The 27,254-nt window shown below is 29.7% G+C and overlaps 3 protein-coding genes across 3 annotated transcripts in view; 2 read left to right on the top strand and 1 right to left on the bottom strand.

The window, feature by feature from the left end:
- The first annotated feature begins 531 nt into the window (after window positions 1-531).
- On the top strand, window positions 532-5,820 carry Pfrx (6-phosphofructo-2-kinase/fructose-2,6-biphosphatase). The gene is made up of 8 exons (XM_070646162.1): window positions 532-1,024; window positions 1,646-1,771; window positions 1,861-2,024; window positions 2,610-3,002; window positions 3,075-3,293; window positions 3,925-4,159; window positions 4,222-4,349; window positions 4,742-5,820. The coding sequence occupies exons 1-8, from the start codon at window positions 970-972 to the stop codon at window positions 4,793-4,795; spliced, it is 1,374 nt and encodes a 457-aa protein (XP_070502263.1). The 5' UTR covers window positions 532-969; the 3' UTR covers window positions 4,796-5,820.
- Window positions 5,821-6,468: 648 nt separating this feature from the next.
- On the bottom strand, window positions 6,469-8,569 carry Karl (lipocalin/cytosolic fatty acid-binding protein Karl). Its single transcript, XM_070646163.1, has 5 exons — window positions 8,380-8,569; window positions 8,187-8,321; window positions 7,085-7,208; window positions 6,710-6,943; window positions 6,469-6,637 (listed from the first exon to the last, which is right to left on the bottom strand). The coding sequence occupies exons 1-5, from the start codon at window positions 8,512-8,514 to the stop codon at window positions 6,558-6,560; spliced, it is 708 nt and encodes a 235-aa protein (XP_070502264.1). The 5' UTR covers window positions 8,515-8,569; the 3' UTR covers window positions 6,469-6,557.
- A 6,116-nt stretch (window positions 8,570-14,685) lies between these two features.
- dy (transmembrane protein dusky) overlaps window positions 14,686-27,254 on the top strand; it is a 31,004-nt gene continuing 18,435 nt past the window's right edge. Inside the window, exon 1 of the mRNA XM_070646298.1 lies at window positions 14,686-14,831. The gene's annotated coding sequence lies outside the window, so the exon portion shown is untranslated. The remainder of the gene's footprint in view (window positions 14,832-27,254) is intronic.

Below are 27,254 nucleotides of genomic sequence, written 5' to 3'. Positions count from 1 at the left end.
TAAAATTCAAGAAGCTTATGAAACACTAATTGATTCTGTTTGTCGTCTAAATAACCATAACATGCTTTGTTTTTCTAATAAAACAATTTCCTCATTTTGATTACAGTTTTTAATTATTTTGTGTTATCTTTCACTTAATATTCACAATTAATTTTGAGAAACTGAATGCTAGATTTTAACGGTTAAATTTGAATTATGTTATGCAAAAATGAGTTAAACTTTTTTAACGGCTGTGAAAATTTCAAAATTAAAGTGATAAGACCAACAACAACAAACTCAGAGTGGTTTAAAAAGTTTCCGATTGAGATTTTTCAATTCTTAATTATTCATTGTTGTTGAATGTCAAGTGAATATTGGAATTGAATACGCTAGTTAGTAGCTTAATACTGTCGTTGAACGATTGTCACGTACTGGATTTTCACATAAGGAACCAAGATATTCTCAAATACCAACCCTGAGAATTCACTACAAAAAAAATCTAAATTTATTTCATAATACAAGTTTTCTGCGAATAAAAGGCTAATTAATAACTAATCATAAAGTTTAACTAATATAACAGTTGTGTGCTAGAATATCCAATTCGAATACATTAGAATAATATCGAGAATATAAAGAAATTAAGGATTTTTCATAAGACAAATGAGAAAATTTTAAATCTATAAAAAAAGTTAATTAAATTCAAAGGGATCATCAGAAAATGTAAAATGCCAACGAGAAATAATAATTAAATTGAAAAGAGAGAGAAAAATATCAAATCATATTTATAGACGAAAAAAAAGAGAGTATAAAGCTGTAAGCTACATCGTGAAAATTTTTTTTTATTAAATAAAGTGAAATATTGAAAGGAAAAAAGAGCGTAAGCGAGTCAAAAGTGATAATAATTTATCAGTCATTTCACAACCACTTGAAAGAAAAGAAGATCCTTACTTACAGTGCGAGAAATATTAAATAATTATAACAAATAAAGAAATGGATATGCAGCTAGGATGGAAATTTCTGCACAAGGAAACATTCATTCATACAGGTGAGTGCATTATTATTTTATCGCACGATTGTGACAGTTTTGATTGTAAAATCAATATTTTATGTCCAATTTATTTAATTTTTAAAGATCCAGTAAACATCCAGTAAAGTTTTTCTATTTTTGTGATTTATAATTCTGCATTAATTCATAAATGAAAAAATATTGTTTAGATAATGATAAGCTTTACTACCTAGTAGATCAAAGGTCATGTACGCAGCTAGCTACGATTATTGACATTAAAATGCTAGATTTTTTTCAAAGCTATTATAGATAGTAACTACGTTGTTGTTTTTGTTTTCCTTTCAATCAATTATCAAGTTCAATATGCAAAACAAACAGTGACAGATTGATTAATTATATTGTGTGGCTTCGTCACAATCATTCTCATCTTGTCACTAGCTATTTTTTTCGTGTGTTATAGACACAAGAGACAATGAGGAAGAAAAAAAGAAACGCGTAGATTCGAGCTAGTATAGTGTATGATCTGGTCTATAAATAGCATAAACGAGAATGCCTAACAAAATGTTTGTTATACTAAGTCAGCTGAAAAATAGAAGAAAAAGGCGCCGGAATCATTTGTTGCTATCTCTATTATTATATGATTTATTTCTTTAATTCTAGGTGATACTACGAACTTTATCAATGTCCCACACGTTATCGCAATGGTAGGATTACCAGCTCGTGGTAAGACGTACATCGCAAAGAAGTTATCACGCTATTTAAATTGGATAGGAATCAATACGCGAGGTATGACTCATTATTCAAAACTTTCTCAAACTGAAAAATTCCATGAATATTTTTTTTACGTCATCTCCAATCCAATCTCCATGATATAGTTTTTAATTTGGGTGAATATCGAAGGAATGTGACAACAGCATACAGAAATCATGATTTCTTTCGACCTGATAATGAGACAGCTATGATGATACGAACAAATTGTGCAAAGCATGCTTTAGAAGATGTAGTTAATTGGCTTGAAAATCTAGGAGGAGAAGTTGCAGTAAGTTGTAATTTTATGTCTGTTTTTTTCATGTTGTTGATCTGAATTCAGGATTGAAAAGTGTTTCATTAACTGACAAGTGGTTGCAATTGCCATAAAACACTGTCTGATGATTCATTTCAGTTTAAAATTATTGTTTTTGTAAGCATAATTTCTTACCTAAATTAAGTGAGAAAATTTACTACGTATATTAAGACAATTGGCAAAAGATTTGTGACAATTTACGTATGCTTGTCATTTTTGACGACAATAGAATTTTTGTCGTAACATTGTAGGAGGAATGCCCTTGAACAATCAAAAAAGTATGAAATTTAACGGTTTATAATTATTCAAACAGAAAAGTTCAAAATAAGTTCAAAGGTTCAAAATCAATTTGAAAAGTAAAGTTCAAAACCAATTTGAAAAGTAAAGTTCAAAATCAATTTGAAAACTAAAGTTCAAAAACTAACGACCGATTCTGAGTTCATCCCACATCAACATCGTTCCATCCCATTGATCCCACAAATTACATACCATCAACAAATCTCATAAAATTCAATCATAATAATTTAATACAACATATTTTCCACCTCTTTTCTTTTTAAGGTCTTTGATGCCACAAACTCGACATATGAGCGAAGGAAGCTAATTGAGGAGATTGTTGTTAAACAGAAGAAATTCAAGTTATTGTTTGTAGAATCAATTTGCGATGATCCACATATTATAGAACAGAATATAATGGAAGTGAAAGTCAGTAGTCCTGATTACTTAAATATGAACAAAGAAGATGCTATGGACGATTTTCGTTTACGTATAGAACATTATCAGGAGAAATATCAGCCATTGGACGTGGTTCAAGAGAAAGATTTTTCGTACATGAAAATATATAATACCGGTGAAAAGATAATAATCCATAAACACGAAGGTCATATTCAATCGCGGATTGTTTACTTTTTAATGAATATTCACATTACAAAGCGAACAATTTATTTGACAAGAGTAAGTTTATAATAAATTGTAAATCTTAATGCTGATATAGTAAAAAATATTTTAAATATTTTTTAATTAAAGCATGGCGAAAGTGAACATAATCTAAAAGGTCTTATTGGAGGTGATGCTGATTTGAGTGTACGTGGAAAATTATATGCAGAATCATTGGCAAATTATATCAATGGACAAAATATTGAGGGATTAAGAGTATGGACATCATGGCTAAAGAGAACTATTCAGACAGTTGCTGAAATTAAAGCACCACAGGAGCGATGGAAGGCTTTAAATGAAATCGATGCTGTAAATATAACATTTTATTATTGTTTATTATTAAATGTGCAACTTTTATGATATTTTGATGGAGCGTGCTTGACGTGTTATCTAAAATTAATGACATTGTAATTGGAATCGGCATACTTAAGAATTAATAACAAATTTTTTAATGATTTACAACGTGATTTGTAGAGAAATTTATTATGTGAACGCGTGATTCACAGCTGATTTGGGAAAATAGGTCAAAGAAATCAAAATTTTGCATGCTTATCAGCTAGAAATTGAGAACGGAATTTAAAAGTTTTTGAATTATTTTCTAACGGAAGTTCAAAATTCAAAATTTTGAATCTTAAGTTCAATTATTTAAATATTAAAAATCCGTTAAAATGTAAAGAGCTTCTCATGAAATACTTTTTAATTCAAGCACAATGATCGTCATCGATATCTGTGAATTTTTAATCACTTAACGTGTCAATTAAGCATGACTTATCAATTAAGTATCACTTCCTCAACATACATTGTTAATTACATTATGAATAACTAGCACAATTTACTCTTAGATAATCTATTTATTCACTTTATGGTATCTAATCATGATATCTAACAGCATTATAGTATTTATACAGTGATAACATTATCGTAACATTATTATTTTTAGGGCATTTGTGAGGAGATGACATATGAAGAGATTCAGAAGAAATTTCCGGATGATTTTCGTGCAAGAGACCAAAACAAGTTCTTTTATCGCTATCCAAGGGGTGAGAGTTATGAGGATTTAGTCGTACGTTTGGAACCTGTTATGATGGAATTAGAAAGACAAGGCAATGTTCTCGTAGTGACACACCAAGCTGTTTTAAGATGCATTTTAGCATACTTTTTGGACAAGCCAGCCAGTAAGAAGTCATTTTGACTGTTTTTGTTATGTCCTATTGCACGATATTTTTTGTTTTTTTAGGTGAGCTGCCGTACATGGAAGTTCCACTTCATACAGTAATAAAATTGACACCTGTTGCATACGGTTGTAAATGTGAATTTATTAAGCTACCTATCGACGCTGTTTGCACTCATAGACCAAAGCCAGAGGTAAATGGTCTACATATTGAATAGCATTATCAGCCACTATTTTACATTGCTTTTATTTACTTTAGTTTAAATATTTTTGATTTTGTAATCTTCAATAGTCTAAAAGAATCATGTGTTCCTTATAAGATCATCTGTTCTTATCACAAATCAATCTTTTTTTGGTTTATTTATAAAACTTTTATAATTCTTATTATATTAATAATAAATCATGACTTTTCGTTCACATCTATGTATTATTTTTATTTAATTATTTTGACACTATTTTTTTTTTGTTTTTTTTCACGTTTATGCTTTAACCCGTAATAATAAATTCATAGCGAATTTTGTGATAAGAACAAATTTAATAGCTTTATATTAATTATACTAACACGAACTTCTTCCTTATTTTCTAGGTTCCTGGCACGATTGAAAAGGTCATTAATCGTTCAAATGGCGAAATTGCATGAGATTCAATTAATGATTTTTGCAAGATATTTTAGGAACAAGATGAACAAAAAAAAGACAATTAATTAATTAAGAAAAGGCTTCAAAAAAACAAAAATCGAAAAAATAAGAATGAACTCGACCAAAAAATGTGAAATGCTCGATATAGATAGATAGTAAGAATATCAAATTATGAACAGAATTCATTTCCTTATTAGAATTATCATCATTTATTACTTTATTTTTGCATTTAATGTTATTGATGGATTAGTGATCATGTCATACTCTACGTCTTTCTCTACGATACCGAATAGGACAAAACAAAATTTATAGACTTAATTATATAATTAGGAATTTATTAACAAAAAAAAAAACATTCGTTAAGGATGAACAAAAGCGCATTTTTGACAGCTTGATCGTCTACTGATCAAATTAATAATATTGGAACATATCCGAACTGGTTTCTAAAGACGAAAAAATTAACGACTTGCAAAGATTTAAAATTAACGGTTTCTAAAAATTCAAATTTAATGTTTTTGAAAGTTCAAAGTTAGGTTCAAAAGTTTAACGGTTTCTAAAAATTTAAAATTTTAAAGCTTAAATTTAGGTTCAAATTAAAAGTTTTTGAAAGCTTAGGTTTAAAAATTTAACGGTTTTTAACAATTCAAATTGATTTTGAACTTGTTATTCTGTATTTAATTTCAAGAAAGCAGCTAAATTGATTTAAATTTCTTTGATAGAAATAATTTTGTTATTCTAGCTAAATTAACTTATTTTCATGCAAATTTCCCAAATTGATAATTTTTGATTTTAAATAGTATTTTTAATAGACAAAGTAGCTAGTACATATCCAATAAAACAGGTTTGAACAAGTGAAATGTTCTAATATCATTGGTAAATCTTTCACGTTGGAGTTCCAACAAGCCAAAAATGAACGAATAAATTTTAATTTCTTCAAAAATGCGCCTACATTAGGAGATTTTTTTTGGTAAAAAATGATCGAATTTAGAACTTATTCAAATAAAAGTGCCCCCATACATTCGCATAACATTATGTTAATTTAATTAAGTTTTATTTTTTTGTCAATTTAGTGATAGCTCAATATTATGTTTTATCTAGTTTAAAATGGATTTATTTTAAATCCAACAAAACAAAATACTTTCCTAGAAAATATGAAAAAATATTGATATTATTTCTTGAGGCTCTGAATGTGCATAGCTATAGTTAAATGAATGAAGAAACATAGTAAAAAAAAATTCATCTTTATTTTTCTTGAATAATATTTTTATAACAACAAATTATCAAGAACTTAAAACAAAATTATTCAATAAAAGAGAAGCGTCCGAAACAAAGCAAATAATTAATTTGTAAGATGCTAATTCAATTTGTCGATAATAATAAATTTAGAATAGATTGTGTTAATTCCAGTTAATTATAGAGCAAAGTAGTATTGAAATAAGATTTGTATTGTAGCAAAGACACAAACCATTCAACGGTTTATTGAAATTTGAAAATAGCAAAGTCACTTTTTCTCGATTCTTTCAATAATTTGAATTTTAAAAGATCGTTACATTGATTTTATGGAGTAAGCCCTTTACTGGCATATCCAAAGCTTCTCAAAACTTTGTTGTGATGATCTTTATAACATGTTTATGCTTCGTATTGAATTTGATTTGATTAAGTTTTGAGCGTTAAATTTAGATATATTTTGGATATTTTTATTAAAAAATTAAAAATGACGTCCATACAAAAATTGACACCACATAAAAATAATAAGTATATTATTTAAAGACCGTCCATAGCTGGCACATCTGTTGAATTGTCTTTATCCTTCAATACATACTTGTAGTATTCATCCATAGTAGCTTAAAGAAATAAACAAAAATATAATTTTATAAGCAGCAATAAAACAAAACCACAAATGCAGTTCCACTTACCAATTCCTTCCTTACAATCATCTTGATAAACATCAAACATAAAATCCAAATCGATATTGTATTGGGGCAATTTTTCTCGCAAAAATACTTTTACATTGTGTCCCAAAGTAGGAGTTCGGCTCAACATCAATGCCGAAAGATATCTTGAAGATCTCTTTTTCTCAGCGCAATGCATTATTAATGCCCAATCTTGACGGTAATTATCGATAATGTATGTATTATATACACCTTCGTCTTTTGGAACATATTAATAACAAGTTTTATATATTTTTTTATTTTTGTTTTGTAGTGTTGTGTGAAAGAAAAGAATCATAAAAAGAGAAATTTGTCAAATTGGAGCATACAGAATCGATATAACAAATTGTCTTTTCTTACAGAAACCTTCAGCATGAATCCAATGCGAGACATCGTTGAAATTTGGTATGTACCATGTAATATTTCCGCTCATTAACTCATTGTTGGGATCGTTGATAAAAAAATATGTAAATTTCATTGTTATCTGAAATTAAATGAATTGTAAAATTGGATATTGGATTGGATTTGCCTAGTTTACTTTAGGTTGTCATGCGGATGAAGGTATATGTCAATAATTAATTAGGGTTAATGAGAATTTGTCTCTCAATTTAAGTTTTTTGCTGGTTTTATCTAAGTAAACAGTCAAAAATATTGAACTTAACCTCTAATTTCAGTAAAATTTAGAAAATATCTCAAAACTAAAGATTTTTAGTCTGCAAATAGTCAAAAACTAGTGAAAAGTATTAAATAAAGTGTGTACTACAGTAACAATATTAAGGAAACTCAAAATATATCGAAATTACAGCAAAATTTTGACGATGGAATATAATAAATTTTATTTGGAAATTTCACAATCATAATCATCTAAACAAGCACTAATCTAGCACTTAAAGGTAGGAATCTTGCGGTAAATCAATATAAATCATAGATTAAGAACTGCAAATCGTTAGTACACAACATCCAGACTGTATTATTTTGTATCATTTCGGAATTCAAATTAAATTGATCAAATTCATATTACATCAATTCAGAAAATTAGCTAGAATCAACATTACAGCCTCAGAAGACAGATACGATACTTATTCACATCCATCGGAACCAGAAACACGCGCTAAACACACATTAAAAACCTCCAAAATTACTTACTCTATAAAATCATCTTAAAGTGCCCTTTCTCAATTTTCTAAACATATTCAGCTATCTCATTAATTGCGTATAATTTAAACAAGCTTCATGATCAGCTTTACGCAAAAAAAAAATCTTTAACATTCGTTCCGAATTTGACGCATTCATTTTGATCTAGTTTTTATACCACAGCATGACTTTGTTTAAATAGTGGATGATGAAATTAGGGAGGAAGTGAAGGTAATTAGATAGGCAATGACGTAGTCTCTAGATACAAGTCAAAGGATTCAAATATGGATTCATAAGGACAAACTCAAATACAGATCCCTTAACTCACCTCCTTATTGTCAGATAACTCCATATTTCCTTTCATGCATTTATATTCAGCAGTTTCTTCAGAGCTTGAGTAATATTGTATGATGTACCAAAATCCCATCATGTCTGCTAGCTGTAGACTTCTCATAGGTTTAACCTTTAAATTTCATGCTGTAAATTAATCAGTAAAATTAATTGATTTTTAATATACTTACAAGTGGGCATCGTTCCATAAAATCTCTTCGTCTATAAGAACTCGCTGGTGTCTTGTGTCTAAACGAGTATCCAGGTAATGGAATTACCGCACAAACTATAATTAATAATGTCAAAATCTTGAGATATAAATCCATTATGTATGAATATTGCAAACTGACTAGACGCGGAGATTATGTTGCTAGAATAATGTCATGATTATGAGAGAATAATAAATATTATGATTACAGTAGGATACAGTCAATACAGACACAATGACTGCATGGACAATTTAAGTAGAAATTAATTTTCTTTTGCTAAAGCATATGGATATGCTGAATGAAGTAGTAAACACATATATTTTTTAATTACAATGATTGTAAAATGAATGAAAAAAAAAGTAAAGATACTTTAAGTTATAAAACATTAACTGTAAGTTGCTGATAAAAAGTACACTATAAGTGAGATCGGAATGCTTTATTTTAAACCATGTTGTTGTTTTATCGCTCGCGCATTTCTCTCCCATTATATGAATCAGGCTTAATCGGAAGTGCTTGTGTACATATGTAACATATGAATATGCGATATAAATAACTAGTCAAGATCTTTTTTGATATATTTTTATGAAAATAAAAAAAAAGAGAAATGAGAGAAAAGAATTAAATCAAGGGCACTTTCGATTGACCAATTACGAATATTGATACAAATTGCTCCGGCATCAATGAAGAGCTTCAATCCATATTAAATCTGCCTTTTGTATATTAATGAATGAGCACTTATGCATGTGCTTTATGAATTATTTTTTTGAAATTACAACTTAATGCTTATTTAATTAGTGTATTATATTCGGATCATATTTAAAGTAGATGTAGGAATTTCTATTGGTGGAATTCGGTAGTTTTAATACTTTTAATTGGAATTTTTAAAAAGAAAATATTTAAAAATCAAAAAGTCGTTAAAAATTTGAAAAATTGACAAAATTTGAAATTTAAAGAACCGTTAAAATATTGAACTTCACGAACCTTTAAGTTCAAAAAGTTGAACTTCATGAACCTTTTGAACAATTTTAAAAAAAACCGTTAAAAAATTGAACTTCACAAACCTTTTAAGCAATTTAAAAAGTAGAAAAACCGTTAAAAATTGATATAACAATAACAAAATTTTTAGCAACTTTTCACCAATTTTCTCACATTATATAGCATATGAGCATATTCGATCAAAAAATTGCTCCATAAATCTTAAAGCTCATTTCGATAAATACAGCCCATTAACAAATTATTACCAAAAAATCAGAAAGTTTTCGAATTTTTTTCGTCAGGAATCCCCCAAAGATTAATGTTTTAATTATATTTATGAAAGATGTAAATAATTCATCTCAGTAATTTAAATAACGAACATTCCATTTGAGCCCAAAAAAAGAAAAATTCGTGATTTATTAAAATTACTGCCCTCCACGATTTCCCAAAGTTATGACTGCTAATTTTCTGGCCCATCAAAACAATCAAATTATAAAAAAAGTGAGAAAAACAATGATACAATGTTTGAAACGGAAACAAATGGAAGAAGAGATTTTCCCTTTTTATATATATATACACGTAACATGTTTAAAGGTGATCGCATCCGCCATGCGCTTGATTTGATGAAAAGAAAGAAAATTTTTTCATTTTGTTTTCTTCTCGTTTATACGGAGTGATTAATCAAATTCATTTTTCTTTTTTGCTAATAGTGAATGAAATTATGGCGTTAATAGATGAATTTCAATTATTTTAAAGAAGAAACTTTTTCACCTCATTTAACTTGATATTTTGAAATTGGATTTGTCATTTTGTCGGAGCTCAATATTTTGTTTATTTAAAGACAATATACGCATTTTCGGGTGCTGAATTAGGTATTTTATTGTTTGCTCCGCTTTAAATTATCGAATAACTAAAGTTGCATCACAAAATACTTGCTAGTTTTAGTAAAATTTGCGTTCAAAGTTTCCATATGAACCACGTGGTTTTTCAAATTTTCAAAATTTTAAAGACGTTACAAAATTTTAGTTATATTTCAAGCTCTGTAAACATTCATATCTAGCATAAGACTGCGCCTTAATCATTTCCATCAATCATCCATGCTTCTTATTGACATTACAGATGCTACCACTGCACCAGCAAGACACAACAATGGCACATTAAATCTTTCAATTTCATTTTTCTTCTCTCTTTTATCAGCAAAGTTTATTTTTAATTCACATTTTTTTTTCTCAATGCAGTTTATCATTCATTGCCGATCTCTATTAGATTGTGAAATTGTGAAAATTGAAATGACGGATGAGATTTATGCAGTCATTACTTTATAGACTTAATGATGTAGGCAAACGACAGGCTGTTGACATTATGGAAAATAGATGAAGAATAGAGGCTGCCTAACTGCTCCATTGTGTCGCATTATTGACATTTTTTATATAATTCGCAATTGTTTAGATATACAACACGCTTGACTAAATTACTTGATATGAAAATATTCACAATTACGATCATTGACATAGACATCATACCAGACAAATTGTCTTCCATTTATTTCTCATCACTATCTCTATAAAACTCGATTGCTCATTCAAGCCTTCAAGCTAAAGTTCATCATCTTAAGTGCGACTAGTAGCATGTCCAAATTATTTTTAAATCTATTTCACATTCCATCTCAATATTTCTTTCATACTTAATTCATGATTCGTGTATAATGGTTGATCTTAAGGCGCTACAACTATGTTGCCTGTATTTTGATGCTAGGTTTAGATGTTTGTGTAGTTATGTTCCCCGAGTGGACAGGCATCTAGTTAAAGACTTTCCATTTACTTGACTATCAATGGCTGGTTACTTTCCAATAAACTAGCCTATGTAACTAACCGTATCTGAGACTAATGACATTTTTGGAACGTTCCATTTAACTAGACATATGTACAGTACTTATGTAAAGTTAATGTCTAGTTAACTATAACCATTTACCGTACATGAAAAAATCAAAATTTGCTTAATAATTTTATATGGTGATATGAAGACATTTGTTAATTTAATTATTTTCGAAAAATCAGAATTACACGTTCGTAGCTGCCATAAAACATTCTAGAAAGTCACATAGTAACTAACTATTGCACTTTGGCAAAAGTCGTTAAATGCACACCATTCATTGTATGTAAATGTATTAAAAAATTTTCAGAAAAAAAATTGCTCTTATAAAAGTGATTTCTGATTGCTCTTGTGAAGTATATGGTTTCACACAAATTTCTATTTGTAATTTCTGCTTGCACTTGTGAAGTATATGGTTTCACACAAATTTCTTTAGAAATCAACTTTCCACGTGTCAAGTTAAAGTCTCGTTAATGTCTTGTTACGTTGTCGTGTATATTTTTGGCAAAATAAATGGCTAGTTGAATGGTGTCTAATAGTAGACATTAACTAGCTGTGTCCACTCGGGTTCGGTTTGTCTTGTTGATTTGGCTTAATTTAAAATATTTTGAGAATTTTTTTGGAAATATTTAGAGTTTTCGTTTGTTTGAGCGACAAAATTGATTGATTTTGGAATGTTTAGTTAATGTATTGTATCCTTTAATGATAAACATGCTTAAAAACATGCAATCAATTCTAATAATTAAATTAAAGTAAATTTTCTTGGTGATTCTTAATCAATTTTCTTCAAAAGAACTGAATTTGAAGAAAGTAAACAAAAGGGGCTTGCAACTAATTAAGTGTGGAATATTTGAAAATAAAATGAACGTTACAAAAGTTTTTCTGGGAATTTGATAATTTTATTGCAAATTTAACACAAAAAAGTGATAAAATATTGCAAATTATTTATAGCTTAATTACCAGTGCCTCAATTCCTCATCATACCATCCATATCTCCTCACATTTATTTATGATTTTAACATAATTATGTCTTCATACTAATTTTTACAAGGAATTTTAAATCTCTCAGTCAATTTTTGCCTCCACATCACACACGATGCTGACATATTTCTCTACCAATATCTTTTTGTGACTCTCTTAACCCATTTTAACAACATCCGAAAAATGCAAAAAGTTATTCATTCCGTTTCTGTGTAATTTTTCTCTCTCTTCTTTACCTCTGTACTTCATGTTCAATTACCATGACACTTGACGATCGTCGTCATTAATAATGCGATACTTTTTTTATTTTATTTATTTCTTAATAGAGAGAAAGAGAGGAACGTTGTGTGTGAGTTACATCTCAAGGGACCCAATTGCAGTTCCAATTCTAGGAATTGACTTATTAAGCCTGCATAAATACAAAATCAGTACAAACAGCATTTCGGGTGGGGAAAGTGAAGAGAGCGAAAAAAAAGAATCGCTTCGGAGCAGCAATAAAAATTGGAAATTTAAGATCTAATAAAATGAAATTAATCTCATGAATTGAAATTAATATGCTACAGTAAAGAATAAGAAATATGCTCAACGATCTGGTAATATATTGAGGCACTTAATTTTCGACCGGAGAGGCCAGGGGTCAGCACATAAAAACGATCATAAGCAGCACACGCTTTTATATTAAAAAAATGCCAAAAAATTGTTTCATGCGCAAGATTGAGAGCTGATTTAAAAGAGAAATTTTGATCGCAAAATCGATTTCAGATTCATTTCTTATAAAAAAAATGTGTCATTAGCAGAGTAATTTGTTAATTGCATTTCACTGCCCTTGTCTTGTGTCTCTTCTGTTGTTTTGCTTCCTCTCTATCGATGCCGACTGACTAAAAATATTGAGTTGCAAAAGGAAGCGTTGGTGCTGCTTAGAAGCGCATTTTTAATTTTGATTTACTCAAAATTTTGAATTTTAAAATTTAACGGTTTTTTGAAATTTGAATTTCCAAATTTAACAGCTTTTTGAAATTTGAATTTCTAAATAGAGCTGCTTTTGAACTTCTAAATTTAAATGACAATTCCAGAATTCTGAGCTACTAAACTATCTCAATTATTACCCAAACATACCAATTTACAGGATAAACTGACCAAAACCACATCCACCACTGCTAAAATCAGCAAAAAATATCTCCAAGACTTCTCTTCATATATTTTCCCCCGACGTTGTTGTGTTTAAATTCTGCGCAAGGCAAGAATTCATTAATCATCAACACAATGGCTGGTTTTTATAAAACCGGCATGGAGCTAAATTAATGGTCCTCCTTGTTTTATGTACAAGACTCTGAGGAATTCCTTCATTGCTCTTTTTTGATCTACCTCGCTTCTTGTATCATACGATAATTATAGTGATAAACAATCGATTATTTTCGATGATAACTGACTGACACAATTCTTCTCTTATTTTTTTGATACAATGCAGGCTCTTCTTCTCTTCTTTTTACTTTTCTCGCATATTTTTGTATCGGAAAAATTTAAACTTTTACTTTATGCAATGAAAAATTGCTAAAAAGTTGTTGTAGACTGTTGTGAACTTCTTTTTACATCTTGGAATGTTTCTCTTTGAATGAAAAATTTCCAACGGGTTTTTAAGATTCAAATTTTTTTAACAAACTGCATTGAAGTTGGCTTCAGTTTTAAAAAACAATAAAAATTTAATTCGCAGTAAATTAATTATCAATTAAGATTATACAGCATTTATGGGTAATTTCCACTCATTTAAAAGTTAAACTAACAGCTTAATCATCCACAACACTGAGTAAACAATAATTTGAATTGAAATCAAGCGAAAATTTATTGAAAGACATTTTTCAAATTTATCCAGCCATTTTTATGATGAAAAGTTATTACAATCACGATACGAGTTCTGTGAATAAAATAAGGAAGAAAATTATGAGCAATTTGTCGTATTATCAATATCAACTTAAGCTCAGCACATATAATACCTGCAAATCTCTGTGTATGCAAAGAGAAAAAAAAACATAAACAAGAGAGAGAAAAATGTAAATTGCAAATTTTTGATTTATTAATGCTTAGATGCCATGCTTAGTTGACTGTCAGTTGATATCAATTAATCGCTTTCCTCAACAAATCTTTTCGTAATCTTTTGGCTTGAAGCTTGTAAATGCCGGGAAAAATTCACCTTTTCGATGAGAACTGAAAGTAAATGGAAATTGAAAGTTTATTTTTATTGCTAAATCTTTTAAAAGAACTTAAAGTCTTTAGTGGAGAGTGAAGTTGTCATTTTAATGAAGTTGGACTATTGCTTAGGTGTTGAGAAAATCCTGTCTTTATGTAGTAAATAAATAATTGTTTGAGGTAGGATTTTCCCAGGTAATAATGAACAGATGATTAACGTCTTGTTGTTTTCAGGTTGCTATGCTTCATAGAATCATCATGGAGAGACAGAATAGATCTGGATGTGTATTTACGTCGTTCATCTGACCAACAGTTGACCCAAGACAGCAATAACATCGAATTCCGAAGATCCAGAACTCAACTATCAAATTCCTTATCAAAGATTCCCACCGCAATCATCGGAGCATCATCTCTACATGGAGGTAAGAGTTAAACACGATTCATTAATGCATTATGAATGAAAATGACGACTGGCATAGAGATGAATGAGACGGACGAGAGAAAAATTGATTTTCTTATTAAAGTAGATAAAAAAAGATCTTGAAAATGAAAGCTAAACGATCATAAATTATTGTGACTGCATCACAATTCATGTACAGTAAATATTTAGCTATTAAGGTAAATAGCGTATGTCAATGGTTTGTTTTCTGCCAATATGCGCGAAAATACAACATTAATTACACTTAATAAAGTGAATGCAAACGTATAAAATGATTGAATTATGAAATAAAGGAGATAAAAAGAAAGAATATGCGAATACTGTCAAACTTTTCATTCAATTTATTTATATTGACTTACTTACATACATCGTACAATATACCTTATACTCTATCCATTGAAAAGCGGACATTCAAATGTCAATTGAGAATTGTTACATATATAAAAGAAGTAAAAATACAGATTAAAAGTATAAAACTATCTCAATTGCTATAACATAAATCATCGACAAATTGAATTAAACCGTAAAAACTTCATTTTTCACACAAACAACTTAATTGCATTCATATATGATATATATATATCGGAACATAAATAGAGTTTGAAAAATGATGATGATCGTAATGATGAGAGTAAGACAAAGGTGTGCTCTGGATTTGATTTACGTGTCAGAATGTTTATTGGTTATTGGGATTTGGGAGGTATGAAGCGCAGTTTTAAGGTTTTGTGATTTGTGAAGTTTATAGCTAATTTAACGTTCATTTGAGATTTGAATAATATTTATAGTTGAAAACCCCTTTTCATACAAAAGTTCAATCTGTATTTGAACTCGGAAGAATAAACATCTCATTTATTTATAAATCCATTAGGAAGTCGTTTTAATTAAACTACATATTCCTCAATTATAAGAGTTACTATGTCTAGACACATCATTTATAGACACGCTACCTATGTGATGCAGTCCTGTAGATGAGTATTTCTGCTTTAATTCATACTTTTTACAAATTCCAGACAAAATGCCAATTGTCTTCAATATTTCCTTTATCCATCAAAGATACCGATACATTGTTTCAGTTAAATTAACATTAAAATAATATTGCAAAATAAATTATATTTGTTAATAAAAATACGCCGCCTATAATGAATACAGTTGCATACCCTAATTTAAATCTCTTGTTCATAAAGCTTTAATCTTAATCTAATTATAACTACATTCAAAAACTCCATCAAAATGAGCAATTTAGTTTAAAAAAATTTAAACTTCAATCCGTTAGATGCAAAAAAGTTAATTAAATGTTAAGTTCATGACTATATTAATGAGCGACACATCATTCTTAAAAGGTTAAGAATTCTCAATGAACATTACGATGCATAAATAAAAGTGAAGAAGCAGTCGATGATGATGAAAGAATGAAAATGAAAATACCAATTGGAAGCAGCGGTAAAAAAGTGAAATTAAAAGAAGAGATGTAGAAAATAAAAAATGTGAATGAAGAAAGAGAAAAAAAAATTCTTTGTAATTTCTACTGACCCATTTTCATTTTCATCATCGTCATCACAACACATCGTCTCAATCTCTGATGATCTCTTGATCTTTAAAATGCAATTTGTCAAATATTTTTACTGTTTAATAGCTTAACATATTGACTCTTCTCTTTTCACATAAACCTTTGCCAGATATGATAGGTTCAATGTCATCAATATTCGCATACTCGGTTAAGTGTGTTTAAAGCATAGACGCTGAATTGTTGCGATTTTTTCCGCACAGCGTGTGAATCTTTTGAATTTGGAGTTGGAAACTACTGATTCCTGCTGCTGTTCGTTGAGGTTAATCTATTGTTGTGTCCAATGACAGTTTCCAGTGGATAGTTGTGCTGTTGAATAAGTTAAATCTTAATTTCTCTGCAGAAAGTGCTAGTGAAGATTTTTTTTGATCTAGGGATGGGCAATTTTGAAAAGAATCAATTTGAACTCAATTTGAACTCTTTTAATTGATTTTGAACCGTATGAATTGGTTTTGAACTGGATCAATTGATTTTAAACTGACTCAATTAATTTTGAACCGACTCAATTGGTTTTGAACTGGCTCAATTGGTTTTAAACCGGTTCAAATGGTTTTGAACCGAATCAATTATTTTTAAACAAGATCAATTTGATTTTGAGCTGTTTTAAATGTTTACAATCAATTTAAATTGAACTTAAATTGATTTCAAGTAGAATTAAATAAAAACAAAGCCATTACCATTGTCTTTCCCTTGACATTTTCCATACAAACAAGAATGGTCAGTAAATCTCTCTCATACAAGTTTCTAGTAATTCCGGATGAGACTTTTTTTTTTTAAAAAAAAGAAAAATGATTGATGAAGTAAAAATGAATTTTAATTGCCAATGGAATGTGATAGCATTGTGATAAGGCTTAAAAATTAGTCCGATAATGGAAAGTTAATGATGATCATCAAAAAAAAGTTAATCTTTCTCGTCGCTGTTCTCACAATCCTTAATGTCTTAATTTAATTTCTCATCCCGAGCACAAAACAAAAAAAAAGTGAAATAAAAATGAAAATTATCTCAACCAATTGAGTCAGACGTGAGGTCATTAAATAAGCAGTAACTGACTGGTTAAAAATATTAAAATAATTTCCATAAATTTGCCATCAAATACAAATGAATTCGCATTTAACAAAAAAGAGAAGTAGCAACAGCACACACAAAAAATGGTCTGATGAATTTGCATAAAAACGTGACGATGAACATTTCTGGAATATTTTTCGGCATAATCATCATCATTATTCTCACATAAATTTCTTTTTATGTCGGCTGTTATTTCAGTCTCTTTTCTTGAAATTGATAATTTTATTAATTATAGCACAGGTGAATCTTTAAAATGTAATTTGCGAGTAGTTAGACATTTGTTTCATGAATTTTGTGAATAGAAATTTGAATATTTGTGGTTATTGATTTCTTTTTGGGCATTTTTATGCGAATTTTAATTTTTTTAAAAGGCTCGGAATTCACGATGAGTCAGTCAGAAGAGAGAGTTGTGGAAATATTGGAATTGCTGAATAAACAGTAAGATAAATTCCTTAAAAATGTTTAAATTGTAGATGAAGACATAAACTTGTATTGACAGTGTTCTATTCTAGTTTTATTTCTTGGTTAGAGTCTTATATGGCTTATCAAAGCTACACACTGCGAAGAGGGCAACTTTAAGTTTTATCGCTTGTCGCTGTGATCTCTTGAAGGATAATACTCGCTCCTAGCTTTTTCTAACACAATTTTTAACCCATTTATTCATAGAATGGAACAAATTAAGTAGGATTATACCAAAACTGATGTCCGGCTGACCAAAAATGCAGCCCTGGGCGAACTATAAGGTACAGCCGAAAAGTTCAGGTTTAGGGCTTAAATTAAACAAAACTTAGTGATCAATTAGACAATTTCTCCCCAAATCGTTCAAATTCCTACCCAAAAATCCAAAATTGACCCCCATTTCCTCCTATATCATCAAAAATTTCGCTATAATCCGCAACCACATTTTAAATCATCGCTTAATAGATAAGTATTAAAGAATTTCCACAATATAAATCAATTTGTTTCAATCAAACGTACGATGATTAGTTTCGTGCATAACAATAAATCTATTATGAATGTAATCAATTTTGCATTTATATATCGAAGCAGAAAAGAAGCTTGAACACAGAAATGCGAAAGTCCCACAGTGAATTGTACTTGGATAATTGCGTTTATTGACATTTATTAGACCACAAAGTAACAATGAAAATGAATAAAAAATTCGCACAATTAAAAATAGATGATTTTTTGTCTAAGCCTAAAAAAGAGAATAATCGAAAGTTAGACTTCAATGATATTAAAACACAAAAACCTTGAGGCATTAAAAAATTAACAAAAAAAAATCTGATGGAATTTCTCTTGATTTTTATGATGCACTTTTCACAAAAAAATATTTTCAATTTTCTATAAGTGATTAATTTTTCTTTCTTTTTTGTGTGAGAAATTTTTCTACTCTTTTGTGGACGATCGCCGGTAATCAAGTGGAAATATATATACTTTTTCAAACGTGACTCAACATTATTCACAGTTCTTAAGCTATTTTGAATTTAAAATTTACTGGAAAGTGCAATAAAAATTATATATTTATTTAATATCGTGGAATAAATTTAGGGGAGGTTAGGGGTCGGGTGTTAGAGGTGGTGAGTTTGCAACCTTTTATTTTAACGAGTCTGACTCGAATAAAAGAAAGTCAAGTCAGAACAGGGAGCTTTATTATAGTTTCTTGTCAAACCATCCTTGTGGGTTGAGATGGCTCGGTGGCAGAATGGTTTCGTACTTCGTTTAATAATTATAATGACACCGACCTAGCGGTCATGAGTTCGAGACTCGGCAGGAGAAACTTTTTCATCTGTCCTTTTTCGAGTTGTTTGTACTGAAAATGCGAGTCATAGCTTCTATTTGAATAGCTTCCATTTCCTTGCCTGTAACCAGGCAAGAATGTCATCAAAGAAGTGATTCTGATCCCAATTTAAATTGTAGGTTTAGGCTTGAGTTGAAGATCTGGCGAATCCATCACTCATTAAATTAACAATAGTCAAGAAACGTATATAATACGCAGCTGTAGATCTCGAAAGTCTAAACAGCTAAAGTTGAACATTGTGAATAATAAAATCAATGACGTACATACATGACGAACATAATGAATTAGCAACTTTGTGCTAATCACGGCCAATTACTTCCCAAGATCCCTTTCACATCACAACTATCAAACCATCAACTCTCATTTTTGTCCATAATCCGACTTTTATGGAATAAAAATATCACAATTTGCTACACAAGCATAAAATAATGAGATCAAATCGCATAAAAAATTGAAATTCTAAAAAGTGACCAGTCTCAGTGTGAGGCCAACAATTTTTTTTGATTCCATAAAATCACATTTTGCGGAATTGAAATTTAATATTTTTCTATTTCCATGTCAGATTTAATAATGATACAATAAACTGTGCGAATTTATTTGTCTCTGAATACATGTAAAAGATTTGCTTAAAATTGGTCAAGTGCCATTGCTATTGCGGAGACTGTCTGTCTATGAAAGTGCTCATATCTGCAGATCATAATCGCAATTATTTCGGAGCTTTCTTATGGAATTCATTCATTAACACACACTGTGCACTTTCAGCCCCGCTATAAGACATATCCATACTCTCAAGTCGTAGATGTACGAAGATTTTAAGAGAAGAAATTATTAACGATGCTAATGTAAAAAGATTGTGAGATGTTTATTTAATGGCTCATGTATAGTATGCGAATATAATTTTTAGTTGTTGTTGTTTGGGAATTTTAAAATGTATTTAATTGAATTTTAGATTTTCTTTTGATTGAGCCGTTAAAAAGTTTATGGAGCGATTTGTTGTGAATTCTTTTTTAAAAGGGGTTATTGCGATTGAAGCTTGATATTATTGACCCATATTTTTGGTGATTTTTATTAAACGGATTTTATTTTTTATTTTGAGACTCGGAAGGTTTTATAATGTTGAGCTTTTTTCTGGAATTATAATTTTATCCACTCTGTTGATTCAATCTGTTGGTTTTAGTGCTCTCGGTAGCTGATTCTGTTTTTCGTCACAGTTAGTTAAATGTTATAGTATTTTTGTGTCTATTTTTGAAGGTTTTCTTCTACTGGTTTTGATTAAATAAGCATTATTGAGAATTCCTTGACATATGTGTGGTTCTGGTCCTTAAAATTCATCCAGACTTGATGGAAAGTCGTGAACCCCCCTGCTTCCCTCCTTTCCTAACAAAATCTGAACCCTGCTCCTCATAAGAGCGTTAATAAGTGAACACCTCCTGAGCAATACGAGATTTTACGTTTCAACCAAACAGAAGTCAGGAGTCGATGATATAGGCCACCTAAATGGGGCTGGATTGGCCGAACGCTAAGAAAAGACCTTGCAAATTTAATGCGACAAGCTGTTTACAGGAATTTGCAATGTTGACTAAATCCTGGTAGATCTAGTGCCGATTAACTAGCAGTTTAATGAACTAGCGAATTTTGGCTAGTAATCGCGAAAGATTCAAAAGTTCAAAGCTGAGTACAAGGATATAATAGAGTTCCCAAGAGATTTCCTATAACATTTCTTAACATATTCATAACAAACTAACGTGTTTACCAACATAAAGTCAAAATCTCAAAATTTATGTTGCCCCATCTGAAAAAAACTGAGAGAAATTTTTGATAAAACTGTCGAAATAGCACACCGAACCCTATCTCGATTCTGATAATTTGAATATTTTATTAAACTAGTCCACACCAAAAAATATTTTTCATTCATTCATAAAAATATTTCAAAAATTCCTAAATTGATCGTCGTCGTCGGGGCTTGTGCATTTCTAGCATCTCATATCCACATGTACATATTTAACATTAATGCGCAAAAAAAGCTTTCGTCGACGCATATCACTAATGCTATGTGTATGTCTACGATCAAGTCCCGAATTGATGCTGTGTAGAAATCATTTCTTCTCTTTTTTACCATTTCTCTTTTCTTTCTCTTGCTTCATTTCGTTATTTCTTTTATTTTCCTTCACATACATTCATTTTCTTTATCATCAAAATAAAAAAAAAAACGAAAAAAGTCGTCGTTGCTTGGTTTTCGCTTTTCTTTTTTTCCCAACTCTTACAAAAAAAAAAAAATTCATGCCATCCAACTCCGGAACACTCGAACAAGACAGGTGTAAGTCATTCTTCTAGTAACCGCGGTATGGTCAAGACGATAATTATAAATCGTTAATTTATTTTTTTATTTTAACATAAAACTATTTTTTTTTCTAAATCTTTTTCATCTTCTTTTTGCTGTCTGTGAAAAAGTTTTTGCGAATTAAAGAAAAAAATATTTAAAATATAAAGCATCATTTTGATGTAAAAAAGGCATTTTGCACGTGCAGAATTGGAAATAGTGATTTGAAAATATTAAGAATCAAGTGTGGACATAAACAAAATATTCAGTGCCATTGAACAAATATTTTGGATTATTATACAAAAAAATATATAGTTTATTATCATATTGAAAATAAGGTGAGTTAAGTGCAAGTGCTTATCATGAATTTGAGATTTCTATTGTTTTTTAACTGTGTCACTGGTGGAGTGATGGGTAATCTGTGTGCCGCGACACTGAAAATGCCATGAATCGTATGACATGTGCGAATTACTAGCCACTAACTATTTACTGGAACCATACTCCGACTTGGAGCCTTGATTACTAAAAAATGCCTTCAAACTGACTCTTTTGCTTGCCGAATCACAAAGCTTGTCCAAATTCTCAGTATCCACATCTAACTGACATTCCTTCATTCACCGTCCTATACCATGTTGCTTTTGGAGCACCTGGCTCTGCCTTTTCCCTTGTGGATTCCAACCAAGGGCAGTATAGCAAGCTAGTCAACCACCAAGATATCCCGCGAAAAACAAAAGTTTGTCCACCACTGCATTAGCATGATGATGATCACAAATACACAATTTGTCATGATTACCGCCAAAAAATACTTTTTAACCTACGCACTCAACATCACATTTGAATTTCTATCGAAGAATTAGAGTCATAAAAAGAAAATTTCTAATCTTCAAATCATATTTCTTTCTACTTTTATGTCTGTTTCATTCATCTTTTATGCTCATAAAAAATATCGGTTACACATAATTCTTTTATGTTTATTTCTGATGCTAATTAAATTATTTATTTATCTTTACGGCTGTTGAATTCAACAAGTTTTGAGATGCTGAGCATGTTTGCAAGCAGATTTCCATGTGACTGATTAGATTAGGGTTAATTTAGACTTTTTCAGTTAGATTTGATAAGATTGTTGAAATTGTGGCACATAAAAACTATAAAATCATGCTTAATAATAGAATAATTTGATTAGTTTTGGGAAAATTATAAATCAGATCAGCAATTGTCACAAATTAAATGGTTTGAGAAGTTAAATGATGGGAAAATTACTATTTGTTTATGAGACATGACAGTTTGAGTAGTTTGCTCTAAAAAATCAGATTTTTTAAATTTTCTTAATGTTTTTAAAGCATAAAATGCTGAAATTGTCATAAACTCTTATGATTTGTTACTTATTTCGGAGTCGACTTGGATTTTGTGTGGAATAGTCGATTCTAATCGACTCGAATTCATATAAAACCCTAATTGACATTATCCTGTCATCTAAATTTGACAAGATTTCCCTCGTCAATATTAAGCCTTAAAATCAAAGCTCAAAGTCCACTCTAATTTAATATAAAGTCAAGTTGACCTAAGTGGACTCCAAATTCTCTTTAAAAGAAGCTTGATAGCTTCAAACTAGTCAAATTAAACTAATTTAAAGTAAAAATCAATCATTGTCAATTTTAACTCAATAATGAATTTATCAAATTTGTTTATGACATACTGAAAGTTTATTTACCTATTTACAAGAATTTTAATGGATTAAACCTAAGCGGTACATAGTTTTAAATCTGCAGACAAGTCATAACGATGATTTTATAAGCCATACTGAGAATATTAAACTGTGACCTTGTTGTTATACCGCTTAGACTGAATATATTAAAAGCCGCATGCTAGAGAAAATACTTTAATGTTTTTAGTAAGAGTTTATCTTATAAGGAAATATGAATGTTGTGGCTGAATGAAGATTCAATAATATCCTGTTGATAAATTTCGTACTTGTTCTTTATCAGACAAACAAAACTTGTCAAATTTAGATGACATGATCTTAATAATTTTGATACGGCTCGTCCAACAAATGCAGATCTGTTAGTCCTGCATTTTAAATGACCATGCCTGAGCTATAACTGAGCATACTCCTTGTCTGTTCGGGATTATTGTAAATCAACCTTGATCAAAACCTGAAGCTTGTGTGGCTGAATGAAATTTCTTTAGATTTGAGTCTAAATTGTGTCTAATTGCATCCAAAATTTAAAATAAATCTTCTAAATCATTAAATTCCCACAAAAATATTAAATTAATAAGATGCTAAAATATACACCAAAGAGCCAACCCACCTACAGGCCCTATCTCTTAAACACTCTCTATCTTTAATTATTTTTATATATTTTCGTGAAAAACAAAAATACGGTTAACTCATAAATAACATGCATAAAAAGCCTCGGCAATCATTTAAGGCCAATGCCAATGTCGATAAACGCGTTCTGGTGTAAATGAAATTTATGTTGAGAGGCATCAACAAAGAGAAGAGAAATAAAAAAAATCGGTCAATGGAGTTCATGTGATATTTATTAGGTCAATATGCTCTCTCTGCACGTGCATGTATACGCTTGTATTAACATTTCACTTACGAAAATATATAAAAATAAAAAATAAGAAGCAGTCATAATAAATTGTGCAAAAAATTTCGCTGTCTGTGCTACTGCCACTGCTCACTACATATACTTTCTATCACATATCTTTTGAGTATTACAATTTAATTTCTGATGTCAACATCACAAAAAGGCCTCAAAAAAATATTTTCAGTTTCATTTTCTTAATGATTTATGGATCATCAGCCAAAAATATATAGTTCTACAGCCCGTGCGACAAAAAGGCACAACTCATAAAAAAAAACGGTGAAAATTGATCATAAAAAGCACTTAAAGTAGTTTAAAATATGATTTATGCTCGCAAAACACCTTTCATTTGACTTGAGAAATGGCTCATGGGCTTATTATCAATTTTTTTATGGTATGTCGTTTGAAATCGAGCGTTGTACCTCGAACGAGATCGTAAAGGAGAGAGAAATTGAAGAATTTTTATTAATTTTTTGTGTGTGTCTGATACTTTACATATGTAGGGCCATGACAGTCATTTTAAGACATGTGTGCAGTAAAGACAATGACAGATTCGTTTAATTAAATTAATCTGTGGGTTACCCAATCACGGGATGAAAATTAATTTCCAGAGACATCAAGTCTGTGATTTCCATTCTTATTGCATTTTATTGTTGGATGTGCGTGTATAAGCGCTGTTAATCACATTAAACTTCTCACAGAAATCCTCACGAATCGAGTTAATTCTTTTAAAAAGCTTTACCCATTTCGCGCCTTATTTCATAAATGGAAGAGTCTATAAAATTCACATTATGTGCTTTTATTTTGACATTTATGCTATTCATAACTACTTTTTCTCTCCTCTTTCAATCATTCGTCTCAGTTACTTTTAGCGAATTTATTTTTAAGACCATAGAGAATGAGATATTGTGATTTGGGATAATTTCTTTCGAGCTGGGAACTTTTTAAACTTTTTTTTTTGACTGGTGTATCCGGATAGAAAATTAAGGTTTAGTGCTGACAGTAATTTGTGGTGAGGTTTGCATTTAGCTAATGAGATCGCAGATTTTGAAATTGAGAGTTGGTTTTTGATACTTTTGAGGATTAAGATTAGTGGAAATACTTCTTAATCCATAGTATACTTCCCGTGATGAGCTTCTCGGGCACTTCAAGATTGTGAAGTGAAATACTGATAAAAACATTGTTTAATGTACTTTAATGCATTTTTTAATTCTGGATCTAAATGGAAATTATGGTATTTGTTGAATATTTTTCAAAAATTAACAATTTTCCTATGATTTAATCAAACTTCAATGATTTAATGAATCTGAGCCTTAATTCAAGTTAAAACTATTTAAATTGTGTCTAATAATTAAATTAAAGTATTTTATTGTACTTTTAAGTTGAAAATTCACTAAACAATAACAAAGGATGCACAACTATTCTACTTTTGCAAGTGACAAATCCCTTATTTGCAAAATTCAAAATTTATCGAGTCGTTAAAATATTTCTAAATGAAAGTGAAATCTCTGCTAACTTCAATGTAAAGAATGATAGAATTGAAAAGATATACTGAAAATTCTAATACAAATAAGCTCAGAAAATGAATAATCTCACGTTTATTTAATTTTCCCGCAAAATTAAATTTTAGAAATCACCCGAAAAAATTGCTCTAATTTCAACCCACAAAATATACTAATCCGGAAACTACATAGCAACAGTATATTTAGTAAGATTATTTAAGAAAAAGAAGTAAAAACTAATTTTTAACTGCGTATGAAAAAAAGCGTGAGGAAATTAAATTATGAAATTAGAAATTCATATTCAATGATCATATATTAACATAATAGTTGATAAAACTCACTACGATCGTGATAAACAGAGAGCAAGAAACTTGCCTAACTAATTATCATCAAGACAGAAAGAAGAAGTGAAGAAAAAAAAAACTTTCAATTTTAATTCAAAAAATAGAACTTCTGAAGAATGCTATTAAATGCAGAGGAAGTACATGTTAATCAGCACTTTCTCTCGACCAGTGTGCACAAACTGCACATTTTTGTGAGTAGCATATCATAATTACAGCTGCACATATACGTGTATATTTCGCACAATCCCAAATGAATTGGAATTTACTACTATACTGCATCATGCTGGCCTACATTATGTCGTGCATCATATTCATATGCACGCACAACCTGTCTATAGCTATCCATCCATTTGAGACGCGTCGATTAATTTATTCATTGAAAATTTTTATTTATATGTATGGAAAAATAAGAGCTGGCTGAGAAATGATAGAGAAAAGCAAAAAAAAATGTCAATTTATGTATTGATCAATCAATAAATTATGTGCAAGAGCACTCTACATAAATTACCAGCATGTCGCGTTTCCGTTTATTGAATTTGAAGTGACATTTAATGCGAGATTGTAGAAAAAGTACACAATTGAAATGACATTTTTATTGCACACATGACATGAAATATCAATTAATAAATTGATCTAACGGACTATTCTTTTTTGTGCACTTTTCTAGTGAAATTGAGAGTTCATTTTGGCTGACTACTGCTTTCGCTAACGCAAAATTGAAAACTTAACCTTAAGTTGTTGAAGAAGCATTATAAATTGTCTTTAACGGTAAAATTACTTTTGAATTTTCTAATCATAAGAATAGTTGCAAGTATTCTGGAGTTGCTTAATGAGTGCTTTCAGCATTATAAAATGTTTTTAACGATTAAATTATTTTTGAATTTTCTAAACAAAAGCGTAGTTGCAAGCCCTTCATACCAAGATGTTTACTGATTAATTTTTAGTCTTTTCTTGAATTTCAAAGAATAAACATTAACAAAAGTACTTTAATTTAATTATTAGACATAAAATATAACTGCTGGACAATAATTTCATGTGATAAACTGTTCAATTCGTCATTCAAGTATGAAATAGTTTAAACTAACTAAAATTTGTTCTTGAAAATCAAAATTTCATTAATTTTCTAGTTAGTAGCTTGCTTAAGTCACAAAAGCTGTCAAATCAAATGCTTTTAAAAGCATAACTAGTTCTTAATATTGATAGAAATCAAAATGCGTT

The sequence above is a fragment of the Chironomus tepperi genome, unplaced genomic scaffold, assembly GCF_022539635.2.
Source record: "Chironomus tepperi strain 1889 unplaced genomic scaffold, CSIRO-AGI_Ctep_v1 contig_359, whole genome shotgun sequence".
Lineage (NCBI taxonomy): Eukaryota > Metazoa > Arthropoda > Insecta > Diptera > Chironomidae > Chironomus > Chironomus tepperi.
This window is presented reverse-complemented; position numbering and strand designations above follow the sequence as displayed.

Excerpts from the sequence above, each read along its gene's own strand:
- Pfrx (XM_070646162.1), top strand. The coding sequence starts at position 970 with ATGGATATGCAGCTAGGATGGAAATTTCTGCACAAGGAAACATTCATT. Across the intron at positions 3,003-3,074 it reads GAACAATTTATTTGACAAGA|CATGGCGAAAGTGAACATAA; the intron begins GTAAGTTTATAA and ends TTTTAATTAAAG. Across the intron at positions 3,294-3,924 it reads CTTTAAATGAAATCGATGCT|GGCATTTGTGAGGAGATGAC; the intron begins GTAAATATAACA and ends TATTATTTTTAG.
- Karl (XM_070646163.1), bottom strand. The coding sequence starts at position 8,514 with ATGGATTTATATCTCAAGATTTTGACATTATTAATTATAGTTTGTGCG. Across the intron at positions 7,209-8,186 it reads AGTTATCTGACAATAAGGAG|ATAACAATGAAATTTACATA; the intron begins GTGAGTTAAGGG and ends ATTTAATTTCAG. Across the intron at positions 6,638-6,709 it reads TGATTGTAAGGAAGGAATTG|CTACTATGGATGAATACTAC; the intron begins GTAAGTGGAACT and ends TATTTCTTTAAG.